This window comes from Podarcis vaucheri (genome assembly GCF_965113315.1).
Source record: "Podarcis vaucheri genome assembly, chromosome: 9".
Lineage (NCBI taxonomy): Eukaryota > Metazoa > Chordata > Lepidosauria > Squamata > Lacertidae > Podarcis > Podarcis vaucheri.
Window position 1 is genome coordinate 15,583,014 of NC_138767.1, and position 25,585 is coordinate 15,608,598.

General features: G+C 45.0%; 1 protein-coding gene across 8 annotated transcripts in view; it reads right to left on the bottom strand.

Moving 5' to 3' along the window:
- MAPK10 (mitogen-activated protein kinase 10) overlaps positions 1 to 25,585 on the bottom strand; it is a 247,710-nt gene that overhangs the window by 102,472 nt on the left and 119,653 nt on the right. For 6 of the 8 annotated variants that reach the window (XM_082236533.1, XM_082236532.1, XM_082236535.1 and 3 more), the window contains one exon: positions 4,826 to 4,897. In XM_082236533.1, coding sequence (XP_082092659.1) covers positions 4,826 to 4,891 — 66 coding nt within the window. In that variant the 5' untranslated portion in view covers positions 4,892 to 4,897. Of the gene's footprint in view, positions 1 to 4,798; positions 4,898 to 25,585 lie in introns of those variants that run through there. The other 2 variants (XM_082236536.1, XM_082236537.1) reach the window with 2 other exon arrangements.

The window sequence follows — 25,585 nt, forward strand, 5'->3', positions numbered from 1 at the left end:
ATGGATTTCCCAGTCATGATGTATGGAAGTGAGAGCAGGACCATAAAGAAGGCTGATCGCCGAAGAATTGATGCTTTTGAATTATGGTGCTGGAGGAGACTCTTAAGAGACCCATGGACTGCAAGAAGATCAAACCTATCTATTCTGAAGGAAATCAGCTCTGAGTGCTCACTGGAAGGACAGATCCTGAAGCTGAGGCTCCAATACTTTGGCCACCTCATGAGAAGAGAAGACTCCCTGGAAAAGACCATGATGTTGGGAAAGATGGAAGGCACAAGGAAAAGGGGATGACAGAGGATGAGATGGTTGGACAGTGTTCTCAAAGCTACAAACATGAGTCTGACCAAACTGCGGGAGGCAGTGGAAGACAGGAGTGCCTGGCGTGCTCTGGTCCATGGGGTCACGAAGAGTCAGACACGACTAAATGACTAAACAACAACATATTCAAGCCAATACAGTAATTGCCTGGATACATTTTTCAGGGCCTATCCACCTGCAAGTGGGTCAGTTTGTGAAGCAGTTCCACACAAATTAGTGACATTTTTGCAACAGGACAAATGGCCAGAGAGAGGGGCTCTAATGACAGACAGAGTGGTAGAAGAAAATTTGGGGAAGATGTGCATCGGCATAGTGTTGATTTACAACTACATCACCGAAACATGGAAGAATAATTGAATATGTTTTTTAAAATTAAAATAAAAACATTTACAGAAGGAACAATGGTCTCCCTTTATATAATAACAAGATTCAGGCAATCAAGGTATTGGATAATGGAGTTGCTTGCTTGCTTAGCATTTTCACTGCACATCTCCTCCATCTCCATCCTTAAAACTGCAATGCAGAGCCATATGGTTTTTGCAACCAAGCAAGCTCTTCCAAACAAATACCTATCCTAAGAATTCTTCCAGCAAATGCTCTGAAATTTATATTTGACTGCATACCAGACAGCTGGTTATTTTTAATCAACGGATGTTAAAATCAATTATATGAACTTAGAGAATGAAACCGACCCATATTACCGCAGTCCTCTGGACAATTAATGTATGCAATTCACCTCAGTCAATTTCAATAGCCATTAAGCTGATGTTGATAGACTGGAGGCAGAGGATGCAAAATGAAAGATCTGGTTCTAACACGGAAGAGTACTGATAAGTTAATGCACTTTGCTTGAATAATGTGCAACATTACGCAAGACTCTTCCATCTTAATGGAGCCTGGACAGAAGGGCCAGACCTAACAGGTCTTTCTCTAGTTAGTTAGTGGTTAAAGAAACACTCAGGGGAATGAAGCCATTTGTTTGCATGTCTGCACACAGAGGAAGTACATGGTCAGGAGAAAATTATCCGGTTACCATTGTGATCATCATATGTACAGAGGTGAAAAGCCTCTCTGAAATGTCACTGCTCTTACTGGAAATCGTTTTGCTTCCCTAAAAAACCCTACGGTGGCCTTCCCAGGCAAGGTTCTCCAAACTCGCCTTGGAATTTCAGTCTGGAGACATTAAAGTTATCTTCCAAGTCTTAAAATATATATATATTGACAGCATGTGAATATCTGTTTGCTAAACAAACAGAAACATGTGGAAACAGAGCAGACATGCCTCATTCTACTCCGTCCCATGTGGAACTGGGATGGGATGCACATGGGCTGGTGCAGTCATCCTTAAATTCAGCATCCTTCAGTGCCACTCCTGAGATGCACATTACATGGCTATCTGAATTCAGTGTTCTTCCTGCAGGTGCAAAGTTGGCACCTAAGAGAAGTAACTTGTAGTTCAGCCTTTTTCCTACTGTGCTAGATTTCAGGTTGCAGAATAATGTTAACATAGGAAGGCGCTTAAAATGGTAACCCATAATATGCACATCCAAGTTATCTTCTTGTAAGCTTCACAGGAAGGAAGGAAATTAATCTGTGCCATATTAACTTGTCCAAGGGTACCAAGTAATCTTCAGAGTTGAGAAGGGTTTTTAATCTGCATCTCACACATTTTATCCACTGAACCAAGAAGTATTGTGACTGCGTGATTTACAGTCATCCCTAAATTGCAAGAATGAGAAGCTCGCAGAAAAATTTAGTAACTTTAACTCACAACGCTTAATACAGATTTTTAAACATGCCTACATCTTCTCTTGCCTCATATGAAATAACTGCTTCAGAGCAATTACTATTTGCATTTTGATATTTTTTCCCACCTTTCTGTTACCTGTACCTGGTAAGGTATTAAATTGGGGTCACATCTTGAGATGCAACCCTACTTTCAAGGTGATTTCTTTGAAAGCCAAGTTTACTGGCTGCACATCAAACGACAGAAATCAATGATGAGACTGAAAGGTCCTATGCTGTTCATTGGGTATCAAAACAAACAGCACAACCCAATTTCACTTTGATAATGGAAATTCTCTACACTGATAGGCTGTCGCTAGGCTAGAAACATATGAATGCTAACAGGCAGCCCCTTGACTAACAAGCACATCTAAGAGCTGAGCAACTTAATACTTGTTCCGTAACTCCTTAGCTTATTGAGATTCATTTCAGTCTCCCAACTTTAAATTATTAGGGCTTCTATATTCAAGGGCAATTTAGTTCCAGAAGACTAGCTGTGTCAGAGCTACTTCAAATTATATTCCCACCCCTCAAAGAGATAGCCAGCAAACACTTTTTTGATATTGTAACACTCAGTGCTGATGAGCATAATAGACTACTATTTGTACCAGCTAGTGGCATGAAAAGTCTCTGCACCAGGCTGCCATGAACTTGTGGTATTAACATGTAAACTCTCTAGGCATTTTAAGTCAATTAAAATGTATTTGGGGGAAAAGAGGCTGGAAATAACAGAAACCCTCTTTACAACAAAGAAATGGAGGTTGTTTACACAATACTATGAGAGAGTCTACACGCTGGCATGTAGACCCACAATCAGGGGTGGTGGAAGACTCAGATGAGGACAAGGTTCAAGCTACATCCTCAGGGCTCAGGACATCAGAAGATGAGCCCCTTCTACCTCCCCAGCCCTGCAGAAGCCAAAGACTAAAAAAATAAATGGAAGCCCTTTAACCAGTTGTCCAGCTCCTCCAATGAGGCAGAGCCCACCATACTCCAGACCTGCTCGCCTACATGTTGCTTCAATTTACTATGAGATAAGCCACTTTTATTACAGCTCCCTGCAGAGACAACATCACTTGATACAGTTTAAGCAAGAGGCCTCTTGGAGCTGTCCATGGTCCCATATGCTTTCTACTTGATTTGGGGTTGTATTCGACTAACAGGGCCTAAGTTAGTCGTGGCCATTAATTTTAATGGGTCTGCTCTGAGCGAAAGTTAGTAGTTTGGATTTGATATCCCGCCCTTCACTCCCCTTAAGGAGTCTCAAAGCGGCTAACAATCTCCTTTCCCTTCCTCCCCCACAACAAACACTCTGTGAGGTGAGTGGGGCTGAGAGACTTCAGAGAAGTGTGACTGGCCCAAGGTCACCCAGCAGCTGCATGTGGAGGAGCGGGGAAGCGAACCCGGTTCACCAGATTACGAGTCCACCGCTCCTAACCACTACACCACACTGGCTCTAGTTGACTAAAATCCTTGGACTCTGGACTGGCCACTGCCTGCCTTCCCTGCGAATCTCATGCTCCTATAGAACAGGACAGCTGATTCTTTATGCCTATGAAACGTGACAGAGCAATAAAAGACATTAAAAAGAAAATAATCAGCTGTCTTGTTCTGTGGGAGCATGAGATTTAATTTAAAAGGCAACAAACATCAACAAACATGTCAGATTGTCTGTCATTCCTTTGAAAAAGTTAGAACCGCTACTTAGAACCCGTTTGTAATGCATATTAAAAACTCTAATACAATAGGTCTCTCTATGGGTTCCCAGATGTTGTTGGACTACAACTCCCATCATCCCTGAGCTCTGGCCTTGCTAGCTAGGGATGATGGGAGTTGTAGTCCAACAACATCTGGGGACCCACAGGTTAAGAACCGCTGCTAGCTGTTTCCATGGGTCTGGGGAGGTTGATCGTCACTTCTCTTATGTGAGATGAATGGATGCCAGGTGTTCTAGAAGGATAAAGGGCTCATCTTGCCTTTGGCGACCGTGACTTGGCAGGTCAATTTCTCGGCCAGAGCAACAACCACACCTGAGCACACCATGAGCGTACTGACAGTCTTCTTGCAGAGCACCAACATTTAGCAATTTCTAAGCCAGCATCTCCCAATGAGATAAAGGTTGACTTGATTCATCTGTTTGTTCCTAGCAAGGCTAACAAAGGAGTTGGGTTTATCTTTATATTACAGATTAATCCCGTTTCTTCGAAGACTGCTGACCAAAAGCAATACACCTTGTCACACTGCCACCAAAGATATAGAAATGTTCCTGTGGAATTGCATCCCTCGCCCAGCAACACTGGGGGCTTAATCTACTTGGATTCAAATTGCAGTACGATAAAATGCAATATATAATAAATAAAAGAAGCAATTGAAGATATAAATAGAGATTACACAACATCTAGCACAGTGCACTACAACTACTGGAACACGAAGAAAAATCATTAAGTGGTCCACAAAAGACCTTCAGCAATTTTCAAGTGGTCCACAGAGGGGAAAGTTTGGGAACTGCTGCAATACATCCTAAGGCTTCCAGCTGGCAGATCTTGTGTATAGCCTATATATGTAAAACATCCTCATATTTCTCTCAGTTTTATGCTGGAGACTCCCTTCATCCAGTTTTGCTGTGAGTTATTACTCCTGCTGAATCTACCATAATACTGACAGCAAAATATGAAAGTACAAGTATATACTGTACCTTGTTTTACCTGTAAGGAACACACACCTGACAAAAGGCAATCTTCACATCCAGGGTAGGTTCACTGCAGTAGTATAAGAAATGGCGGCTCATAAATACCTGCAATTCAAAGAACAGCAGTATGAGTGCTGGGCATCTATTTCGCATGTGGAATTATGTAGATATTTAAACATTTATACATAAATTGCATCTGTTGGTGCTGCTTGGGCAGGCTTGGTAGTAAGAGAAGCGCAGCCTCAGAAAATGAATGATATTCATTTGGGTACCATAATCTAGGATAGCTCAGTCGGTGCAACATGAGACTCTTAATCTCGGGGTTGTGGGTTTGAGCCCCACGTAGGGTAAAAGATTCCTGCCTGGCCAGGGGTAGGACTTGATGAGCCTTAGGGTCCCTTCCAACTCTACAATTCTATGATTCTAATTTTCCCCCAAAAAAGTAGGTGATCTGCTTCCACAACAGCACGGACATAGAGTGCTCTCTCTCTCTCTCTCTCACACACACACACACACACACACACAGAGTTTATGAGAGGGAGCTGGGCAACCCTTTCAACTTGATGGGGGCATTGGCCAGACTGAGCAGGCTCGTCTAATGTCCTTAGGTTTTTATCTGGCTGGCCACTGTGAGAACAGAATGCTTGACTATACAGTGGTACCTCAGGTTAAGTACTTACCGTATTTTTTGCTCTATAACACGCACCCGACCATAACACGCACTTAGTTTTTAGAGGAGGAAAACAAGGAAAAAAATATATTCTAAACGAAACAGTGGATGTATGATTTTTGTGATTCATGCTGTGGCCACAGACATGTGATCTGTTGGTGAGTTTGGGGTAGCCCAATGCAAAAATCCTGAGGATCCATGTGGATCCATGCTTTGTAACCACGTTTTTGCACCACTGCGGCCCCAGGCAACAGTGGGTGTGTGATTTTTTTGGTGCAAGCTGTAGCCATGGACATGCTATGTGATCTGATTGTGAATTTGGGGTGACCCTGTGCAAAAATCCTGAAGATCCATGTGGATCCGTGCTTTGTAACCAGGCTCTCTGTCCCTCTCTCCTCCCCACTCCGCGGCTCTTCTCCCGCTTTGCTGTTTCAAAGAGAGCCATGGAGGAGGGAAGGAAGGGGAACCATGGATCCTCTGCTCACGACTGCAGCAGATCCCCCCGCCATCCGTAGGCATTCGCTCCATAACATGCACAGACATTTCCCCTTACTTTCTAGGAGGAAAAAAGTGAGTGTTATGGAGCAAAAAAATACGGTAATTCATTCCGGAGGTCCGTTCTTAATCTGAAACTGTTCTTAACCTGAAGCACCACTTTAGCTAATGGGGCCTCCTGCTGCCGCCGTGCCACCAGAGCATGATTTCTGTTCTCATCCTGAATCAAAGTTCTTAACCCGAGGTACTATTCCTGGGTTAGCGGAGTCTGTAACCTGAAGCATATGTAACCTGAAGCGTCTGTACCCTGAAGCGTATGTAACCTGAAGCGTCTGTGTAACCTGAGGTACCACTGTATAGGCCTTTGGTCTCCTCCAGCAGGGCTCTTCTTATGTTCTTAGTGAAAAGTGTGCATCTACAAGTTTAAGCAGATTGCCTCCAAAGAAGAAGATACAGTGGTACCTCCGGTTAAGAACTTAATTCGTTCTGGAGGTCCATTCTTAACCTGAAACTGTTCTTAACCTGAAGCACCACTTTAGCTAATGGGGCCTCCTGCTGCTGCCACACCACCGCTGCTCAATTTCTGTTCTCATCCTGAAGCAAAGTTCTTAGCCCGAGGTACTATTCCTGGGTTAGTGGAGTCTGTAACCTGAAGCGTATGTAACCTGAAGCATCTGTAACCCAAGGTACCACTGTACTCCCCAAAGCCTACCACACAAAAAAACAGCCACATTCAAAATGGAAGCCAAGCAGGTATTGTAATGCCTTGTGATTTAATTTGTAAAAGGAAAGAAAAACCCATGTGACCCAAAACAACCACGGAGATCATCTGAGGGAGAATTAGTGGTTCCCCCAAGGACTGGAAACACAACTCATTTCAACAAGGAGTCACACTCTGTGGAAAAACCTTCCTCCCTTCAGAAGCAGATACCGTACCATCCCTGATAAGTTTCAGATGACAGGTTAAAACCACTGTTTCAGGAGGTTTTTGCACCATGAATGTTGTTGTAATGTTCCTATCTCTGATGTTTGAGTCTATGTTTTTAATTTTTTATAATGGGGGGAGGGGTTTAGCCGCTTTGAGACATATAGTGAAAAGTAGGGAATAAATGCCTTAAAATAAACAAGTAAAATAAAATATTCCTAACAGGATACCATGTTGAGATTTTGCTGCAGCAAATATGACACACTCTTTCTTGTTTTAACAAAAAATGTTGAGATTTTGTTTGTTTGTTTGTTATTATTATTTGAATCTACACCCCACCCTTCCTCTTGAGCCCAGGGCAGAAAACAAATCTACAAAACAATTTTTAAAGCATTCTAAAAAGTTAAAACATTCTAACAATAGTTAACAGCTATAAACATTTGAGCAACCTGCAACACCTAACATTTGTGCAAAAGTTAAGTGGCTTAGACGCAAAATCCAAAATTGAATCCGCACTGATAATCTGCCATTTCTTTTAAAAATTATTTAGCTACCTTTGCATTTTCTATTCTAAAATAGAGCAGATTCGGAGAGCAAAGAAACGGTTTTAAAAAATAAATCCCACCACAATTTCCTACAATATGCATAACAAGTCCAACAGGCCACCCTGATCCTTCACAAAATGAACACTGAGGCTGCTCTCCAAAATATACTGGCTAGGAAGAAAACTCCATTAAACCAAGTGGAGGGATTCATAGCTCAGCTGTAGAGCTCCTGCTTAACATGCAAAAGGTCACAGGTTCAGTCCCTGGCAGCTCCAGTTAAAACGATCAGATAGGAGATGATGAGCAAGACCTCTTTCTGCCTGAGATGATGATGATGATGATGATGATGATGATAATAATAATAATAATAATAATAATAATAATAATAATAATATTTTTATTTATACCCTGCCCTCCCCAGTGAAGACAGGGCTTAGGGCGGCTAACAACCAATAATAAAAACAAGTTGATTAAAATACAATTTAAAAGATTAAGATACAATGTTAAAACAATTAGGGAGCATCTCATCATAGGAGGAGAAAGGAAAAAGAAAAAGGGGGAGGGAATCACGCTGATTCTGAGCCAAAGGCCAGGTGGAACAACTCTGTCTTACAGGCCCTGCGGAAAGAGATCAGATCCCGCAGGGCCCTAGTCTCTTGTGACAGAGCATTCCACCAGACCGGAGCCAGTGTTGAGAAGGCCCTGGCTCTGGTTGAGGCTAATCTAACTTCTTTAGGGCCCGGGACCTCTAGGGTGTTTCTATATATGGACCTTAAGGTCCTCCATGGGGCATACCAGGAGAGGCGGTCCCGTAGGTACGAGATCCCAAAGAGATGCTACTAGTTGCAGTAAGCTATACTGGGCAAAATGGGGCAAGTTACATTTGGAATTCCTACCTTAATCCTGACATTTTAATTCACAGTCGTGTACATTTTTATTTCTATTTGGTAGAAGGCGCTGCACAAATATCCCGCTACAAACACAACAATTTCTGTGGCTGGAGATCCATTGCACAGATACAACAGAATGCAAAAACTTCCCACCGTGATCTCGGCCTAAAATGCGAGCATGTGAAATTTTTAATGAATGAATTATAACCGCGTTCCGAAAAAGAAAGTATTTGACCTTTTCTCAGCGTTGTGTTGCAATGGCTCAGATTGCTGCCTCATCTCTCGGTGACTCATTACAGAAGGTTTCTATCCCATAGATGCTTTGATTATTTCCCCCCGCCTTGTTTTTGCTAAAAGCCTTTAATATTAATCATAATCTCACCGGTTTCTGGAAACCTAGCAGATAATTATGTCCTCTCACTACAGGGGCGTTTAGCAACTAAGTGCCATCAAGCAGCCCTAGGATGGTGTTATTGAAGCATTATTGTGATATCAAAAGGCTATGACTCACATGTAGGGTCTTTCAAAACACACTTGGCTTGGAGTATAGTGGAACAGGGAAGGTGAGGCAAGCACCCCCCCCAAAAAAATCCTCTTAATGACATGAATAAATTAGTGCACATCTCCCCATTGGTTTTTAAAGTAGCCCTTTAAATTACACTCGAAATAAGTGGACAAAACGAAAGTGAGCACGAGGTAATAATTCAAGTAGGTAAAACACCAATTTAATCCGAACAGAAAAGGTTTATCTTCCTCCAGGAAACCTCACATTACCAGAAAGAGAAATCAAGGAAGCAAATTAAAGCTATTCTAACAAATCACATGTTATTCATCTTAAAACTCCTCAACCGGAGAAGGGAAATGAAATGGTAGAAGTCATGGAAAGGGGCAGGAAAGAGGAAGGGGGGAGGCCTGCAAGAAATTAAACAGAAAACTTTCAATAGCTTTGCTTAGTAGCATTTGAATAAATGTAGGAGATAGAAGCTCCTGCGTTCTTATTTTAAATATAAGGAGACCTAAACATTAAAACCGGAGTCACCCTGGAAATTCTTATCTAAAGCTGAATTAAGAGTGGACTTGAAGATTCCTCCTCAGATGAAAACAGAGAAGAGCCCAAAGAATTTTAATAAGGCATTTCAGGTTTCTCTAGAACAGGGCAGTCCAACTTTTCGTACCAGTGGGCTGCAGGAGTACTTCGACACGGAACCTGTGGGCTGCACACTGTCTTGTCACATGGAAGGTGGAGAGCAAGATCAAAGTTTCACACACACACATCCCAGCATTCATGCTGCCCTCACAAAGATGGGTGAGATGCCAGGATTGGAGAAGGAGATGCAAGATTCAGGGTCTAAGAGCCCTCCCACTTCCTTCCCTGAGCTGGGAAAGCACTAACTAGGCTTTGGAAGGGAGGCTGGAGGACTCTAGGCCCCTGTCAGAGCCCTCACGCCTGTTGTTGAGGGCGGCCAAAAAAGGCCTCAAGGGCTGTATGGATGTATCCTTGGGCCATACATTGGATCACCCTGCTCTAGAATGTTCCACACACCTCTAAAGGTTCATGTATGGGCCAAATTTCATGAGTGGATTTAATGAGGAGTTTCAAGGGAGGATAAAAATATTTTGATATGGCCAGCTAAAAAAATGTTTCACACATCCATTATTAAAACCAGAAATGAATGATCTGATTAAAATATGTATTATTTATATCTCAAGTGTATTGGTCCTCATTCTGTCACAGTATTGACATGTCACATATATTAATACATAAAGCCATTAAAATTACTAATAAAAACACAAATCAATAACCACCAGTGGCCCCAGAAATAAAATCCCCCCCCCATGGTGCCTCCCATTCTATGAATTCAAAAACAGATTTGCCAGGTTCATTTTATTGATCATGGACAGTCACGGAGAAGCTTTCATCTGGCCTCTGTGACAAAAACTGTAATCAGTTGACATTCTGCCACCAGTCATGTATGCATTGTGTATATCTGGTTGGTTAACGAAAATTGCTGTGTTTTTTATTCATTTGTAAACATGCTTAGGATTATGCGGCAAGTATGTTTAGGGCTGCAACCCTAGCAACAGCTGACATTTACCGGTATTTTTAAAATTCACACACAGGAAGAGGAAGAAGTAAACTTATCTTTCACAGAGTTGCACTGCCATAGTATTTTCAAACTAAATCCAACCATCACAGAGGAGATCGTTCTGCCTCATGTTTGATTCTCCTACTCCTAGTTATTAGCACAGATCTTCCTTCTGCTCCTTTCAGATAAGGTTTTCCTCTTATTTCTATAGGACAAAGGCCTGGGTACCTACTAGTATTGTCAGTCAGTTCTTATTCCCTGCAGCACACTCTGCAGAGAGAACAATGATAAGCCAACCCTTATATTGCAACTCCACCACACTCCCAATCTAAACACAGTGGGAGGTCATGATTCGGTATTGGAGGGAAATGTTTATCACTTCCAAGAAGCCATTGTATGACACCCATTGTAAACTACAGACTACAGGCTAAAAAGGAATGGATTTCTCACAAATCACCTGAACATTCGTTCCCGTTGCTCACAGTAAATTAGCTTCGTGATTAAAAAGTTGTGACGGAGGCTTTCATAATTTCATACGCCTACCTGCTGAGTAAATATGTATCATCATGAGAAAATAAAATAAATTGTAAAAAAAAGAACCTATTCTTTAGCTAGAGTCACCTGGAGGTATGTAATAAGCCACGTCAACAGCTCTGTTTATGTGTCTAAAATGACTTTAGCGTCATTTGCCTCCAAAGTATGGACATATCCCTAGAACTTTATGACAGATGGAAATGGAACGCATATTGACAAACCACGCTATTACAGATATGAGAAACTTTCCCTTTAGGCATGCAGTGTTACAGAGAAGTAACCTTTATGCACTTATTTCGGCAAATATCCCCCACCTCCAAATTAAAACATTATGCCAAATATTACTCTATCCTGTAAGTATCTATCTTGCTTGGTTCCACGATCTTTAACTGGCAATCCAACATATGTGAGCCATACTTTTTTAAAAGGTGCCCCCTCTTAACTGGGAACACACACCCTCTACCATGATGCCTGTCAGGGAACTGACATCAGAGGGAAAGGAGGTGATAGGGCTCCCAGAGACGGGGAGAGACTCAACAGCCAAAGCAGGGACCAGCAGGGGGAGCGCGGGGTCTCTGGAGGAGGATCTCAGTAATACTGAGAGAGACGCAGCAACGCAGGCAGGAAGCAGGGGAGAGAAAGGGGTGAGAGACACGTCCAGCGAAAATAGTGGGGAGGTGTCAGAAGCAACTGCAGGGAGACCCATGCTTCGTCGGAAGCTGTCACGTCGTGAGTCCAGGAGACGTGTTTCCGTTAAGGAACTTCTTTGTTGGAGGCGTTTCCGCAAACAGCCACTGTCGGACTCTAATAGTGACTAGAGCAGACATGTCTGAGGAGCTCTGTTACACACAGAGGTTTGTGGGGCCGCACAAACTCTGAAGGGGCACCATTTTAAGCACAAGCAGCTAATCATCCCCTGATAGCAGTCCGACAGTCTCTGTACGCTGCCTGTGCAGGAGAAAGCATCATGAGCGACCCAGCCGGAGCCGGAGTAGCAGGGGGAGGAGCTGATCCAAGCTTGGAAGAAAGATACCGAGCATTGGAGGTCCAACTGGCGCTGCAGACGGCGAGGCTCGAGGAGAGGAGGGCTCAAGATGCAGACAAGAAGGGGAGAACCACTCAGTTCCCCAGAAAGGTACCAGGATTGGTGCAGAAGTTTGGGGGGGACCCCAAGGATTACCATGCCTTTAGGACTGAAATGCAATATGCCCTGAATGTCCAGTTTGATGAGTTCCCTGATGAGGAATCTCGAGTTGCTTTTGTAATTGGGCATCTTGAGAAGGGCGCGCGAGACTGGGTTCGACCCCTGATGGCAACGCACAACGATATCCTAAAGGACACTATGAAATTCTTTCGTGCAATGGATATCATGTTTTCCAGCGACATTGAGGAAGGGGCGGTGCGCAGACAGTTAATGGCTTGCAAGCAGGGAAGCAGATCTGTCCGTGAGTACTGGACTGAATTTACCATGCTGATTCACAGATTGGGGTGGGATTTATCGGCAGCACCCATTCAGATGCTATTTGAAGAAGGTCTTTCTTCAGCTGTGAAAGACGAGCTGGCCAGGAGCCCCAGGGCGGTGTCTATGGATCAGCTGACCAAATCTGCGCTGACCATTGGAGCGCGCCAGGAGGCAAGAGCCTTGGAGAGGCGGGAAGGGAGAGGGGAACGTTGGAAGGAGTTACGCATTCCAGACATTCCTGAGCCAGCTTTCCCGCCGGCAGAGCCGATGGAAATCGGAACAGCCCGCGCGCGCGCAGTTTCAAAGCCCAGTGAGGGGGCGAAGAAGGAGGGAAAGGGAGCCCGGAAATGCTATCTCTGCCAACAGCCAGGCCACTTTGCCAGAGTCTGCCCCCAGAGGAAGGAATGGCAAGGAATGGTGGGAGCTGTTGAGGGGGAAGAGCAGGGAGAAACGGAGCAGGTAAAAGCCAACGCCTGGTTGCCATCAGGGCACTGCAGCCAGGTCAAAGAGCAGTGAAAGTGCCCCTTCCCCAAGTGCCAGTGCCAGAAGCTCCTCGACCTGCTCTAGTGATTGAAGTGTCGCTAGAGCTGCAAAATGGACACCCCCTAAAAATAAAGGCACTGTTGGACTCAGGCAGCTCCTGCAATTTTATGAGCAAGGAGTTTGCTGCTGAACACCAGATACAGACTATCCCTTTAAGCAACCCCCTGCAGGTGACCACGATCGATGGCAGGGAACTGTTGGGAGGAGGAGTCAGCTTGCAGACCATCCCAATGATAATGAGGGTGGCAAGGCACACAGAACTGATAGCGTTTAATGTGGCCACCTTGGGAGGTGCTCCCATTATTTTGGGAATGAGCTGGCTAGCCCTACATGATCCGCTGGTGGGCTGGCATCAAAGAGTGGTTTCCTTCGGTTCCGCACATTGCTTAGAACACTGCAGGGGGGAAAAGGGGTCAGCAGGGGCCCAAGCCACCCTGGCAGGGACTGAAGTAATGGAGAAGGGGAAGGTGCCACCACAGTATGCGGATCTCAGCGACGTGTTCAGCGAGAAGGAAGCTGACCAACTACCTCCGCATAGACCCTTTGATTGCCAGATCAATTTACTCCCCGGAGCACAGCTTCCTGTAGGCAAGTTGTATGCCATGTCAGACAGGGAAATGCAGGAGTTGCGAGCGTTCATTGACAAAAACCTGAAGAGAGGCTTCATCAGAGAGTCCAAGGCAGCGGGGGGTAGCCCAGTGTTTTTTGTGGACAAAAAACACACGGACAAGCCGAGGCTGGTATGTGACTTTCGGGCCTTAAATGCAGTGACCGAGCCGGCGGCTTTTCCTATGCCCAGGATTGATGATATTTTGACCAGGGTGCGGAAGGGAAAGATTTTTACAAAGCTGGACCTAAGGGGGGCGTACAACCTGATACGTATAAGGAAAGGGGATGAATGGAAGACCACCATGTTCACCCCTTTGGGAGCATTTGAATACTTAGTTATGCCTTTTGGATTACAAACAGGCTCCGCGTGTTTTCAAGCTTTCATGAACCACGTACTGGGGCCTTTGCTCTACAAGAATTGCGTGGCCTTCTTAGATGACGTGTTGGTGTATTCGGAGAATGAGGAGCAACATGTGAGAGACGTCAGAGAAGTGTTGAGCAGGCTGCAAGCCAACAGACTGTGGGTGAAACTGGAGAAGTGTCAGTTTCATACCAAGGAGGTGGAATTCCTGGGGTACCGCTTGTCAGATAAGGGGTTGGCCATGGACCCCGGCAAGGTTCAAGCGGTGCTGGAATGGAAAACACCCAAGACCAAGAAGGATGTGCAGAGGTTCCTAGGGTTTGGAAACTTTTATCGTAAGTTCATCCGAAACTTCGCCCACCTGACGGCGCCCATCACGGACTGTCTCAGCAGCAAAAAGAAGTTTGTTTGGACGGGGGAGGCGGAGCGAGCGTTTGAGGAACTGAAAAGGGCCTTCGCCTCTGACGAACAACTTCTACATGTGGATTTACAAAAAAAGCTGAGGGTCGAAACAGACGCGTCGGACAGAGCCATAGGGGCGGTGCTTCTTCTGCAGCCGGGGAAGGAGGGGTCAGAGTGGCGACCGTGTGCCTTCTTTTCGCGAAAGCTGAACAAGTCTGAGAGGAACTACACGGTGTACGACCGGGAACTTCTTGCAATTTATGAGGCCTTCCGGAGATGGAGGCACCTACTAATTGGTGCACAACAGAAGGTGCAAGTGTGCACGGACCATAAGAATCTAGAGTATTGGAGAACTGCGCGAGTGCTCAACCAACGGCAGTTGAGATGGGCCCAGGAGTTCTCCAAATTTAACTTTGAGATTTGTTACGTACCAGGCCCGGAGAACGTTAGGGCGGACGCTCTCTCACGCAAACCTGAATATTTGGAGGGAGAGGGTGCACCCGAAGAGACCCATGTCATTCCCGAGGACCGCTGGGTGTGTGGGGCGGCATTGGTGGGGCAAAGGGAACTGGTAGAGGGAACGGGGCAGGATGAATACGCCCAGGACAAACTCAGGAGTCTTAGGAGGGAGGGAGACAACCCCGGGGGTTTTGAGGAGAGAAATGGGGCGTTGTACTACAAGGGAGCGTTATACATACCTGAAGGGGAATTGAGGGAAAAGGTACTCAAGCAACTGCACGATAACCCCACAGCAGGGCATTTTGGGCAACACAAAACCATGTGGCTGGTTACCAGGGAATTCTGGTGGCCCAAGGTTAGGGAAGATGTACGGGAGTATGTGAGAGGGTGTGACCGATGCCAACGAGCCAAGGGGGAGAGGCGGGCGCCGGCAGGTTTATTAGAACCACTACCCACGCCGGAAAGACCGTGGGAGGCAGTGGCAATAGATTTCATGACTGATCTGCCCAGGTCCAAAGGGAAAACAGCCATTATGGTGGTGGTAGATCTGTTAACCAAGATGGCCCACTTTATAGCCTGCTCACATGCGGTCACAGCAGAAGAAACCGCCAAATTGTTTGTGGAAAATGTGTTTAGGTTGCATGGCGCCCCCTTGAGGGTGGTTTCGGACCGAGGGAAACAATTTACTTCCAGGTTCTGGAGGAAGCTCATGAGCTTACTGCATGTAGAGGTTAATTTCTCTACTGCCCGTCATCCAGAAACCAACGGGCAGGCGGAAAGAGCTAATGGTGTCCTCCAGCAATATTTGAGGTGTTATGTTAATGACAGAGAGAATGATTGGGTGGAGAAGCTGGCGTTGGCAGAATTTGCTTACAACAATGCAGAGAACGTGTCCACGGGGATGAGCCCTTTTTTGGCCAATCACGGGTGTCATCCCCGAGCCTTCCCAGGGGGGGAGGGGGAGAACTGGAGCGTTCCAGCAGCAGAACAGTTCGTTGAAGAAATGGAAGCGATCCATCGCCAACTCCAACTTAATTTAAACCGGGCGAAGGAGGAATATAAGAGGCAGGCAGACAAAACCAGAAGGGAAGGGGAAAGCATTAGGGTGGGAGACCAGGTGTGGCTGTCCACCCAAGGGTTACCATTTAAAGGAGGTTGTAAGAAGTTAAGACCCAAAAGACTGGGCCCATTTGAAGTCACGCAACAGGTCAACCCAGTGGCTTTCAGACTCCGGTTACCGAACCACATGAAGTTGCACCCAGTGTTCCACAGATCGTTGCTGTCACCGTATAGAGGGGACAGAGAGGGGAGGGTCAATAGGGGACCAGCGATGGAGGAAAAAGAACACAGCTACCATGTAGCGGAGATTCTAGATTCCAGGTGGAAGGGAGAGCAAGTAGAGTATTTGGTAATGTGGGAAGGGGAACCGGAGTCGGAAAACACCTGGGTCAGGGCAGAGGATGTAGATGACGAGGTTCTAATTGAAACTTTTCATCAGAGATTCCCTCGTAAACCCCAGCCAGTGGCGAGGTTCCGGAGGGAATACTTCGCCACCACCGACGAAGAAGAGGAGTTGGAGGGGTTCTCTGATTCCGAGGTGGAGGAGGATTCAGCGAGTCGGAACGAAGACCGATGGAGGGAAATGTTCGAGACGTCTGAAGATGAAGAGGATTCGTTTCGGGGTTTCAGCTCCTCACCGCCCAGAGGAGAGGGAGGGGGCGGGGGGGAAGGGGGCCCTGGAGGGGAGGTGGATGTCAGGGAACTGACATCAGAGGGAAAGGAGGTGATAGGGCTCCCAGAGACGGGGAGAGACTCAACAGCCAAAGCAGGGACCAGCAGGGGGAGCGCGGGGTCTCTGGAGGAGGATCTCAGTAATACTGAGAGAGACGCAGCAACGCAGGCAGGAAGCAGGGGAGAGAAAGGGGTGAGAGACACGTCCAGCGAAAATAGTGGGGAGGTGTCAGAAGCAACTGCAGGGAGACCCATGCTTCGTCGGAAGCTGTCACGTCGTGAGTCCAGGAGACGTGTTTCCGTTAAGGAACTTCTTTGTTGGAGGCGTTTCCGCAAACAGCCACTGTCGGACTCTAATAGTGACTAGAGCAGACATGTCTGAGGAGCTCTGTTACACACAGAGGTTTGTGGGGCCGCACAAACTCTGAAGGGGCACCATTTTAAGCACAAGCAGCTAATCATCCCCTGATAATGCCATACTAGGGAGCAACAGAAGGACATTATCAGGAGGCCAGCCAAAGATGTTGCAGTCCATGCCTCAAAGCCTCCTTTCACTGATGGTTGGTTCCCTAAACTACTAGCTTTTGTATGATTAAGAACTCAGAGAACAGCTAACTTTCATTGAAAATGTTGCAGGATGCTTTGCCTTGGTCCTGAACTCAGCAATCCATAGTTGGGTGTTCTAAGACCCATTCTCTGCTTCTGCCCACTTATTACAGCGACCAACTCATTAAGGTAAAAGGTAAAGGACCCCTGGACAGTTAAGTCCAGTCAAAGGCAACTATCTACATGCCGACTGTGCCTAGTAGATGACAACTGTACACAACACAAGCTAACCACCTTGAAATCCACCAGCAAATACCCCTCCTCATGAACTCTGAGGCTAAGCAATTATCAGTCCAATAACTACAGTGGGATTTCGGGACTAAGAATGGAATGGGTCTTTTGTCATATCATACATTCAGATCTGACTCATTCTGCTGCCGGTTTCCTTTGGCCTTGAACACCCATTCAGTTTGGAGAACACCTAAGGCTTAAAAGCCTCATTGCTTGTTACAGCTGCACTGCAATATTTTGTAAAATGATCTTGAGAATAATTATTTGCTGAGTAGTCACAGGTAACTTGGTAACTTAAGGAGGTTTCCAGTACATTGGTGATATAATGCAGCAGAACAAATAGATTAAGGGGTGGAATCCAGAGCTATTAGTGGTTGTTCTGCAACATTGACTTCAATGGGATAGAGAACTGCACCTTAAGTATTACTTAATGAGGGGCTGGAATTGGACATTTTGCAGGAAATGGGCGTGCGCATACTTATCTCAAGGTCAGCTACTATTTTTTTGGTACAAAGCAGATAATTCATAAGGTGCCACATGGACGCCACAAATGCAGGCTTCAACAAGAGCGTACACTTCCCAATGGAAAGGCTGGGGGCTGGACTGAATAACTATTTAGCATGGCCACCAAGGTCAACCATCAAATTCTGTTTTACCAACAGGGAATCTCTTTCCTGCCTGTGGATAGCAGAAGGTAGACAGACAGATACATAGAGGAACATTTTTATCCCAAACTCAAAGCAAGGAACATACCTGTGATGGCCTGGGAATCTGATTCAGAGGTTGAACCGGAGGAATCCCAGCCTGCACAGGAGTCCCCGCCTCCAGGGCCGGCTGAGCCGGGGCAGGGCCTTGAATCTGGAGCGCCTGCACCTGTGCCGGATCCTCAGGAGCAGACACCAGATGAATCCACTCTGGCTCCTGAGGGGATGGAGGACCCATTGCCTACAGGTGCGCCTCTCCCAGCCCTGTCAGGGGAAGGTGAGCCTCCCCCTGGGTCCAGTAACCCTCCAGCCTCTCCTGAGCTGCAGAGGCTCAGGGCAGAGAGGCGGAGGGAACTGGGTTCTCTCAGGAGGAGTGCTTGCCTTAAGGCCAGGAGAGGCGGGTCACCTGTGGGCCGGGACCGCCCCTGGCCTCAGAGAAGATAAAGGCCAGTCAGCCCGGTCCCAGATTGCAGGAGCAACGTCGTTGGAAACCTGTTTCTGCCAGCGCCCAGACCTGTTCTTCCAGAGTTCCTGACCTTGCCCGGTTCCTCGCTTTGGACCCCACTTCGCCCTTGGTGGACAGTCTCCAGACCCTCGACCCAGGACCGGACTCTGACCACGCCTCACAGTAACCTCCCCTCGGGACCAGCACAATACCACTCTCCAATTCCATCCTCACAACAAACCTATGAGACAGATTAAGGGGACCCATGGCTGAGTGAGGATTTGAATCCACAGTTCTAAGTCCAACACACTGTCCGCTAAACATTATGCTCACAGATTCATTCAAACACATTATTGCAGTCTTCACATAATCTTTTCCACATCAACTTGTCTGCTGAGGAACCTCTTGTGGAGGATTCTGTGGCATATTCAGGAGCTTTTGGGGCTGGAACTAGGAGCCCACATCTTTGTACATCGCTGAAGTTAGCTCAGCAACATCTGGAGGGTCACAAATGAGTCATCTCTAGCCAATGCTGACTGGCAGTGGCTTTCCAGGGTTTCAAGCAGGAGACATTCTCGGTCCCACCTGAAGATGCCAGGGACCTGGAACCTTCTGCATACAAAGCAGACGATCTACCACTAAGCTATGGTCCTTCCCCAAAGATAACGTTAAATAAGTTGGAGTTCTTGTTATTAAATATACAAGGATTACAAACTCAAACAGAGATTACAAACTCAAACTCATAAAGATATGTATAACACAATAATTTGTTACAGAATTAGATATAAGAGTTTATGAGTAGAGACAAGTTCATGTTAGTCTGATTATGGAGTTTGTAATCTCTGTTAGAGTTTGTAATCCTTGTCAGAATACATACCTTTGAATGGATCATTTTTGTTAAAATTGACTATTGATTTGCGAGTAGGGACCACTCCCACTATTGAAACTCACATTGGCCTGAGTTCTTGGTGTGCTTTTCCCTTCCCCAAAGACGGCTCCCACTAAATGAAGCAACATGGTAACCTCTCTTAGAACCATAGAAGTATGGAGTTTGAAGGGACACTGAGGATCAATGCAGGAACCTCAACTACTGTAGTTTGTTAAGGGTGCTGGGAATTACAGCTCTGTGAGGGTAAATTACAGTTCCCAGGATTTGGAGGGGAAGCAGAGATGATTTTAACCTACAAAGCCTTAAACGGCTCAGGACCGCAATACCTCAAGGACCACCTCTTTCCATATGAACCCACCCGGACCCTGAGATCATCTTCTGAGGCCCTCCTTCATGTGCCTCCTCCTCGAGAGCTCTGGAGGGTGGCAACACGAGAACGAGGCCTTCTCTGCAGTGGCTCCCCATCTGTGGAGTGCTCTCCCCAGGGAAGTTTGCCTGGCGCCTTCATTATACACCTTTAGGCGCCAGGCAAAAACGTTCCTTTTCAACTAGGCCTTTGGTTGATCTGATTGACATCCTGTACCCTTTTAAAATGTGGCTCTTTTTGGGGGGGTGTTATTGGGTTATTGTTTTTATTTTGATTTTATATATTATGGTCTTTTCTGCGAACCGCCCTGAGACCTCCAGGTATAGGGTAGTATATAAATTCAATAAATAAAATAAAATAAATACTTTACTTGTATGGTCCATTGGTCAGTCTAGCTCAGTACTGTCCAGAGCCTTCATGGACTGGGAGTTGCAGACAGGGGACTCTCCCAGCTCTGGCTGCAGGATTGAACTTTCTGCATGCAAAGCAGACACCATCCTACTGAGTTGCAGCCCCTTCCCCATCTTCCTTAACTGAACTCAAGCATGTCAAACTTGTCAAAAAAAAAGGTCTCCAATAGATAGTCCCCAGCAGTTCTTCAATAGATAGTGCTGAGATAATGTGTTCTTTGGAGATGAATTTTTTCTTGTTGTTTGAACTGCAAAATAATGAAAGAAACGGGGGAAAGTAATGGTAGGCGAGCCGCCTTTCACAGAGGCTTGTCCATCATTATTGATCTTCCCATTGAAGAACCCGTCTTAAGATATCAACACCGTTACAAAAAATATAACAACAACAAGGTTTCGGCTTATGAATCTTCTTTAGTGCCAGGCTGCTGGATGAGGCCAATTTAGGAAAGCATCCAGAGAGTCAAATTAGGTTCCTTAAAACAGACAACACTGCATGAGGAAAAAACAAAAGGCAAGCGTTGGGTCGAAAGAAAATTTGTTTTGCAATCCAAGCTGGCCAGCTATTAATTATTTTCCAAAATATCATTATTATTTTTAAATTAAAAAAACCTGCTCTCTTTGACCATGAACTGACCTGATTATTTTCTCAACCTACTTTATCATCTTAGAATTATTAATCCAACCTAAACACAGCTGGCTCCAGGTTTTGAGGAGTCCCTCCACAAAGCATCCTCCGGTGGGCTCCCAGTTACACTGGGACAATGTACAATGGTGTTACAATGAGTTACAATGGTGTGGCCATAAGTCATCACTTTGAGACTTCTTAGGGTAGTGATACAGCGGGATATCAAATCCAAACTCTTCTTCCCTGCACACACAGATCCTAGCAAGCATTGTGCTAGTTCTCCTTAGCCAGTAGCTTGATAGTAAAGGTAAGGGGACCCCTGACCATTAGGTCCAGTCGTGGCCGACTCTGGGGTTGCGGCGCTCATCTCGCTTTCTTGGCCGAGGGAACCGGAGTACAGCTTCCGGGTCATGTGGCCAGCATGACTAAGCCGCTTCTGGTGAACCAGAGCAGCGCACGGAAACACCGTTTACCTTCCCGCCAGAGCGGTACCTATTTATCTACTTGCACTTTGAGGTGCTTTTGAACTGCTAGGTTGGCAGGAGCAGGGACCGAGCAACGGAAGCTTACTCCGTCATGGGGATTCGAACCGCCGACTTTCTGATTGGCAAGTCCTAGGCTCTGTGGTTTAACCCACAGCACCACCCGCGTCCCTAGCATGATAGTACATCACTATAAACCAAACATGGTAAGGACTAATCCTCTCTAGACCCTTCCCCTCACTGATCATCTATTTTCCTCAAATATTTCCTCCTCATTACAATTCCACTGAAATCTCAACTATTTAATTGATGCTATAAGTATATGTATAATTAGTATATGAATACTTTTATACTAATATATGTTACATCGGAATAATAATCATAACCACTACTATATATTGCTGTGTTTTAATGCTGTAGTCATTCATTTTTGTAAAATCTCCCCCCAATGCCACAAGGCAGTTTTACTGCTGGAATAAATACTTTATGTTTAATTGTGGAATATCTTGTATTTAGGCCAAGCGCTGAGGAATAAAACTTTTTCTGAACTACAAAATTAGCAATTGTTCACAATGAAATCATTCTACCCTCTGAACATAAATTGTGTAAACACATAAAATATGCATTGTTTATTAATACACATACATTTGTACACATTAATATATAATGTGTGTGTGTATAGCCCAAAAGATACTTATTAAAATTGCAATTTTCCATATATTTCCTTGAGAGGAAGGTCCACTGATTCTCAGCGGAGGGCTTATTCCTTCACAGAAAATCCCAGTCTAAAACAATCGAAAGGATATAGCACCCATAGCTATGAATATACATTATCTCCGGTTGCACATTTACATAAACATCCAAAGGAACACGCTAAATATCATAGTTTAGACACACATCTATATTGGTGCAGACATGTAAAAATAATTATTATTAGTATGATTAATAACATACAAGAGATCAATAGATGCAAGTTTAATCTGTCATTAGCTATTTCTTTTCTCAAGCGAATATCTTTTTAATTGGGAAATTGAGATTTCCTCACCACTGAGCTTCGTTTTATTGCAGAAACATAAACTGAAAGCCTCACTATTTACAATTTAACTCCAAGCTGGTTGGTTCATTCTAATGTGAAGGGGAACTTGCCACATTCCCTGGGAATAATTCAAGAAAACCCAGGAAAATATAAAGAAGAAACATTATGGGTTGGCTCATTCTTTATTGTTTTAAAAATTAGTAATTTTCAGCAGAACTGTTAGCACCAAATGATATGTGCAAGTTTAATGGCTTGGTCGTCCTGTAGCTAACACGAAAGGGGCAACTGAGGCAGAGGTAAATTCCCATTCTTGCTTCTGTGTATTATCAGAAAGAAACCTAACCCAGTAAAAACACACACTGGCAAGGACTCTTGTGGCTTGGACTAGTAACCAAAGCAGCTGAGTCTGAGGCCTAGTAAACGTCAATGAATTAAAATGTGCTTATGCCTCAGAGCCCAAATCAGACATGGAATGAAATTGGGGCACGGAGCATCAGCATCAGATTGTCAGGCACCGTGGAGCCTCTGGATTGGCCAATTTTAGTACAGTACAAACACACTAGAAGCCCAGTCAACAGAGCAATACCTTCTGGTTACTTTACTTTAGGCTCAAGCCACTGGCTTCAGGAACAAGGATTAGGCCTTGTTGGGTGTCAACAATCTCAGCTGAATTAACCATGGTTTAGCTGATGCTGAGAACATCTGTTGCATACCCTGCAAGTGTCCTGGAAAAAACCAGGACATCCAGTTTTTTATTGTAAGAGAACGGCGGCCATTTTTATTGCGATCTGGGGAAGATGGCATCCCAGATTTTGGCATTGAGGTGTTGGCAGGTATGGGGTTGTGCTTACATATTCCCTCTGACCTCCTCTGTTTCCTGCACTCCTTTCTTTTGCACACCATAAAACAAAATGTCTGGAGTCTGTTAAACCATCAAATGCCATGGGAATGTTAAACCATTTATTGTTAACCCGAACTGAGAAACTGTGGTTTAATCTCTGACTGCAAACCATCTACCAGCAAGACCAGGTTGGTTACATCTGGCATGGGCCACAATGTTCTCATGCACTCCCTTTTACAAACTCCACCTGAACCCCCTTCTTCATATAACAATTTAATGATGCTGTAGCTTTAACAGGGGACACGTCCCTTTACCTTTATTGTTGTTACCTTTACCCTTTATTGTTGTTAGCCGCCCTGAGCCCGGCTTCGGCTGGGGAGGGCAGGATATAAATAAAATTATTATTATTATTATTATTATTATTATTATTATTATTATTATTACCTTTACAACAGTTAGTTTGGGACGTGGGTGGCTCTGTGGGTTAAACCACAGAGCCTAGGACTTGCCGATCAGAAGGTTGGCGGTTCAAATCCCCGCGACGGGGTGAGCTCCCATTGCTCGGTCCCTTCTCCTGCCAACCTAGCAGTTCGAAAGCACGTCAAAGTCCAAGTAGATAAATAGGCACCACTCTGGTGGGAAGGTAAATGGCGTTTCCGTGCGCTGCTCTGGTTCACCAGAAGCGGCTTAAGTCATGCTGGCCACATGACTGTACGCCAGCTCCCTCGGCCAATAAAGCGAGATGAGCACCGTAACCCCAGAGTCGGCCACGACTGGAGCTAATGGTCAGGGGTCCCTTTACCTTTACCTTTAACATCTGCACTGGTGCTACCCTTGGATAATATTGACCAGAATTTGAAATCAGGGAGCAGTATTCAGCATGAGTAGAACCAATGCAGTTTTAACACCATCCCATAGCTAAAGCAAACTGTGAAATGGAGGAGAAATTCATGCTGGTGAAGGAAGGAGGGAGGGAGGTTCAAATCATGGTCCTGGTTTCCTGACCTTGGTCAGGAGACCGGCAATATTATAGCTGCACCAGTGCACTCTCTGGCTTTCTCCAGGATTTCACCGGCCATTTATTTGCCTAACATGAACACAGCTAACTGTAATCAATTCCTGGAAGGCAGGATGCCTTACCAGTGCTGCAAAACTGCAAAGGTTATCCATCATCTCTACTCAGCTTGAGAGCTAGCAATATATAGCAAGGATTATACCATGAGAATACATGAAAGCCAAAGCAGTTCCACCTGGTGCAGAATTTTTATGCTACGCAAAGATGCTGTATTAAGGATGCTATTTTGTGTTACAAGCATGTTTGAAGGTTATTTACTAAATACGAACAAATACCCTGGGAGCCTGATGCGGCTGTCCCTTAACATTTTGAGATATCGCATCAAACCGTTATGGGAGCCTTGTGTAAGACAAATCAATTTAAATCCAATTTCTCTGGTCGCTAGGGCTCTCTCTAGTGAGGGAATGTGGAATGCCTCCCTCCCTTCCTTTAGAAGTGATATTAAGATCTATAACAGGACTCTGTAAATGTCACAGCAGCTGCATCAAACGCCCTGGCAAAGATTATCCCATGCCAACCTCCAGCATTTAAAAGGGTAGTGTTGACAGGATACATTCTGCATTCTAAGCTGTATAAATTCTGTCTGAATTCAGACATCATGCCAAACAGCTAAAGAAGCTTCATTGTGATCCTGTGTGGTATCCGAACTTAAAATTTGTGGTTTAGGAATGGTCGGCAAGCCAGAATCCATATTTTCAAGTGGCTTGTGCTAACTATGCCTTTGAAGTGATATCTGTATTGACAAACCATAGTTAAAACTGCTTTTTTTACCTTCAGGTGTTACTGTACTTCAGAGCTGGAGAGCTGACAGAAAATGAAAACGGGGGAAAGGCTGTAAACATGGTTTATTTTTAAGCTTGGAAGCTCAAATCAGAGTTTGCATTCTAAACCATGGCTATCCAAAGCCATGGTTTGGTGTGATGTCTGAGTTGAGTATTCAGCAATTGTATCTTATCTTAACAAACTGAGATATGAGCACATCTTATGCCAGGACACACAGCTGCTTTTCTCCTCCCTTCGTGCCATGCTTGAATACAGTCTCCAGTTAACCATAGATTAAACTGAAATATGATTATCCAATTTGGGTGGGCCACTTTGCACAGGGTTCCGCTGTTGCTGAAATATTTTTTTGTCTGTGAAGCCAAATTTAGATGAAATGTCATCACCTTAAAGGCTGGAGCTGCTATTTATAATCTTGAAATCTATAGATGCAGCTCTACCAATATCTCCATCAAACCTGCTGTGAAAAGTGAGGATTGCATGAGCTGTATTAATTCTAGGAATATTTGTACAGTGGTACCTCTGTTTACGAACTTAATCCATTCCGGAAGTCCGTTCTTAAACCAAGGTGTGCTTTCCCATAGCAGCA